The sequence below is a fragment of the Amphibalanus amphitrite genome, unplaced genomic scaffold, assembly GCF_019059575.1.
Source record: "Amphibalanus amphitrite isolate SeventyFive unplaced genomic scaffold, NRLGWU_Aamphi_draft 000213F_arrow, whole genome shotgun sequence".
In the NCBI taxonomy this organism is placed as follows: Eukaryota; Metazoa; Arthropoda; class Thecostraca; order Balanomorpha; family Balanidae; genus Amphibalanus; species Amphibalanus amphitrite.
The window spans coordinates 598,527-600,633 of NW_024881708.1; the positions used below are offsets into that span (position 1 = coordinate 598,527).

At 51.6% G+C, this 2,107-nt stretch overlaps 1 protein-coding gene across 1 annotated transcript; it reads right to left on the reverse strand.

Annotated features, from left to right (window-relative positions):
- Positions 1-611: 611 nt before the first annotated feature.
- LOC122385268 (lectin BRA-3-like) lies at positions 612-1,093 on the reverse strand. Its single transcript, XM_043373408.1, has one exon. The coding sequence runs from the start codon at positions 1,074-1,076 to the stop codon at positions 612-614; it is 465 nt and encodes a 154-aa protein (XP_043229343.1). The 5' UTR covers positions 1,077-1,093.
- Between the last annotated feature and the right edge of the window lie 1,014 nt (positions 1,094-2,107).

The window sequence follows — 2,107 nt, forward strand, 5'->3', positions numbered from 1 at the left end:
AGGTCGGCCATTTGAATAACAGCTCCAGTGATACGGACTCTGCCATTTGGACCGCGCTGGAGGTGAAGCGACGCCGGTTCACAGCGCAATGATGTCGCCTATTTGGGACGCCGGTTGAGTTTATAAAGCACGTAGACTCGTAGGATACAAAGGTATGCATGCATTATGGTGATATTCCATTGCGTATGCTGCTGGTTTGATGGTTAGCCGCGTCGGTTGGTTGAAAGCATTTGCAGTCGCCTATACGTTGCCAATCAGCTCCGCGGCCAAGTCACGTCCAGCTCTGAAACTCCTGGTCCAGCTTATGAGCTGAGCTGTCCCGAAAATGCACGCACGGCCTGTCGGCACCAAGTGTGGAAGAGCGCAGGATGAACAGCTGAGCCCAACAGATTGTGCTGGTGATGAAACACGAGGCTGAGGAATCTTGGACATTATGACATCTTTGCATAGAGCGTGGAGGACTCAAAGAACGATGGGTAAAAACATGAAAAGGCATGCTCACTTCTCAGAGGCTTTATTTTCCCTTGAACGTTGGTATGACACATAGCGCTGATGCTGGCAGCGCAGCCGCAAATGCAGCCATCAGTGGATGTATGCACGTTGGTACTTGTTCAGCTAGTGGCTGGCATTTTACAGAGGAAGAATAGGCTGCTGTCGCAGTCGTAGTCGTCCCAGCGCCCGCCGCTCGGGTCCTTGGGGTGCGGCATCCACACACAGTCCTCGTTATCCAGGTTATCCGGCTGGCCGGGCTGCCAGTTTGTGAAGTCCAGATCCGCTCCGTCCGACCAGGCGAACTGACCCTCGGCACCGAGGTCGTTCAGGCCGATCCACGTCTCGCCGTAGTTGTAGGTCTCCATGACGAACGAGTTCTCGACCAGTGAGTGGATGGAGGCGATCTGGGAGCCGTCGCCCACGGTGGGACACGCGGTGACCGCCGCCGACCAGGTGGCGGGGTACGTGGAGCGCCAGTAGCAGGAGCCCTCGAACTCGCGCCAGTCGACGTTGGTCGGACAGCCGGCGCGAGCGGCTCCCGCTGACACCAGCCCGGCCAGCAGCAGCGACGGCAGCGGCGACATCGTGACGGGAACTGCTTCGGCTGGGGAGAGGCGACAAGGGAGGTGGGAGGTTAGAGGGAACTAGGCTCGGCTATTATGGCGTTTTTCTTATCATGTTCTTTGAAATAAAATTGGTTGTGTAGTGCATCGAATTTATTACAAAACTTATAAGAAAAAATAAACAGCAAAAATGAATGAAATAATGGTTTTCATGCTTGACTATACTTAGGCACGAAAGCTCGAAATCATGTTTTAAATGCTTAACTTTACGAGGGTTCTGGGCAAAAGTGAATATCGTGGCCTCACCTGATGGGCTGCAACCGATGTCTGCGGTGGGGCCGGCAGGGTACCGCTGTCTGAATACTAGTCTCCGGCCTGATATCTAAAACAAAGACATCTGTACTCATTCCCAGGACACGAGACTCACGTCGCATAAAGCGACGTCTCGTCTCGTCTCGTCAATATTGACATTTGACATCCTACTACGTCATTGAGGAATGAGAGATATTTTACTTTCAATGGGGAACGATACTATTAAAGCACTGATTAAAATAACTTTCTTTTGTTCTTTTTTTATTCAACAAAAAATTATATTGACATAAAGAAAGTTGATTAGATTGTACGACAAATTAGGACAATGTCAGTAGTTACACAAAAGATGGCCTGTTCTCTGACGACTTCTGTCCCACGGCCTCAGGTGCACACCGCGGGCCTCCTTCGCGTGTCAGCTGCCGCCATGTCACAGCTCTGTTGTGGATGATGCTGTGCAGTGTGCCCACGTCGGCAGAACTTTTTGTGCGGTCCGAGCGCTCCTGTCACGCTAATGTCGCCGTTAACCACACGGCTGTGCGTTATTAATGGGACCATTTTGGCGTGCCGCGGGGTTCATTCTGTGCCAGATTGTGATAAGAAAAAGGCTGGTGTTACCCGGTGGCAGGTGCTCGACGGGTTCTGGTATGGTGCATGGAATGGCGGCAGGGGCACTGTGGTTGTTTCACATGTTAATTGGACTCAATATTTTGAGCTGGAAGTTTGCTGCATTTGTTCATGTT

Excerpts from the sequence above, each read along its gene's own strand:
- LOC122385268 (XM_043373408.1), bottom strand. The coding sequence starts at position 1,076 with ATGTCGCCGCTGCCGTCGCTGCTGCTGGCCGGGCTGGTGTCAGCGGGA.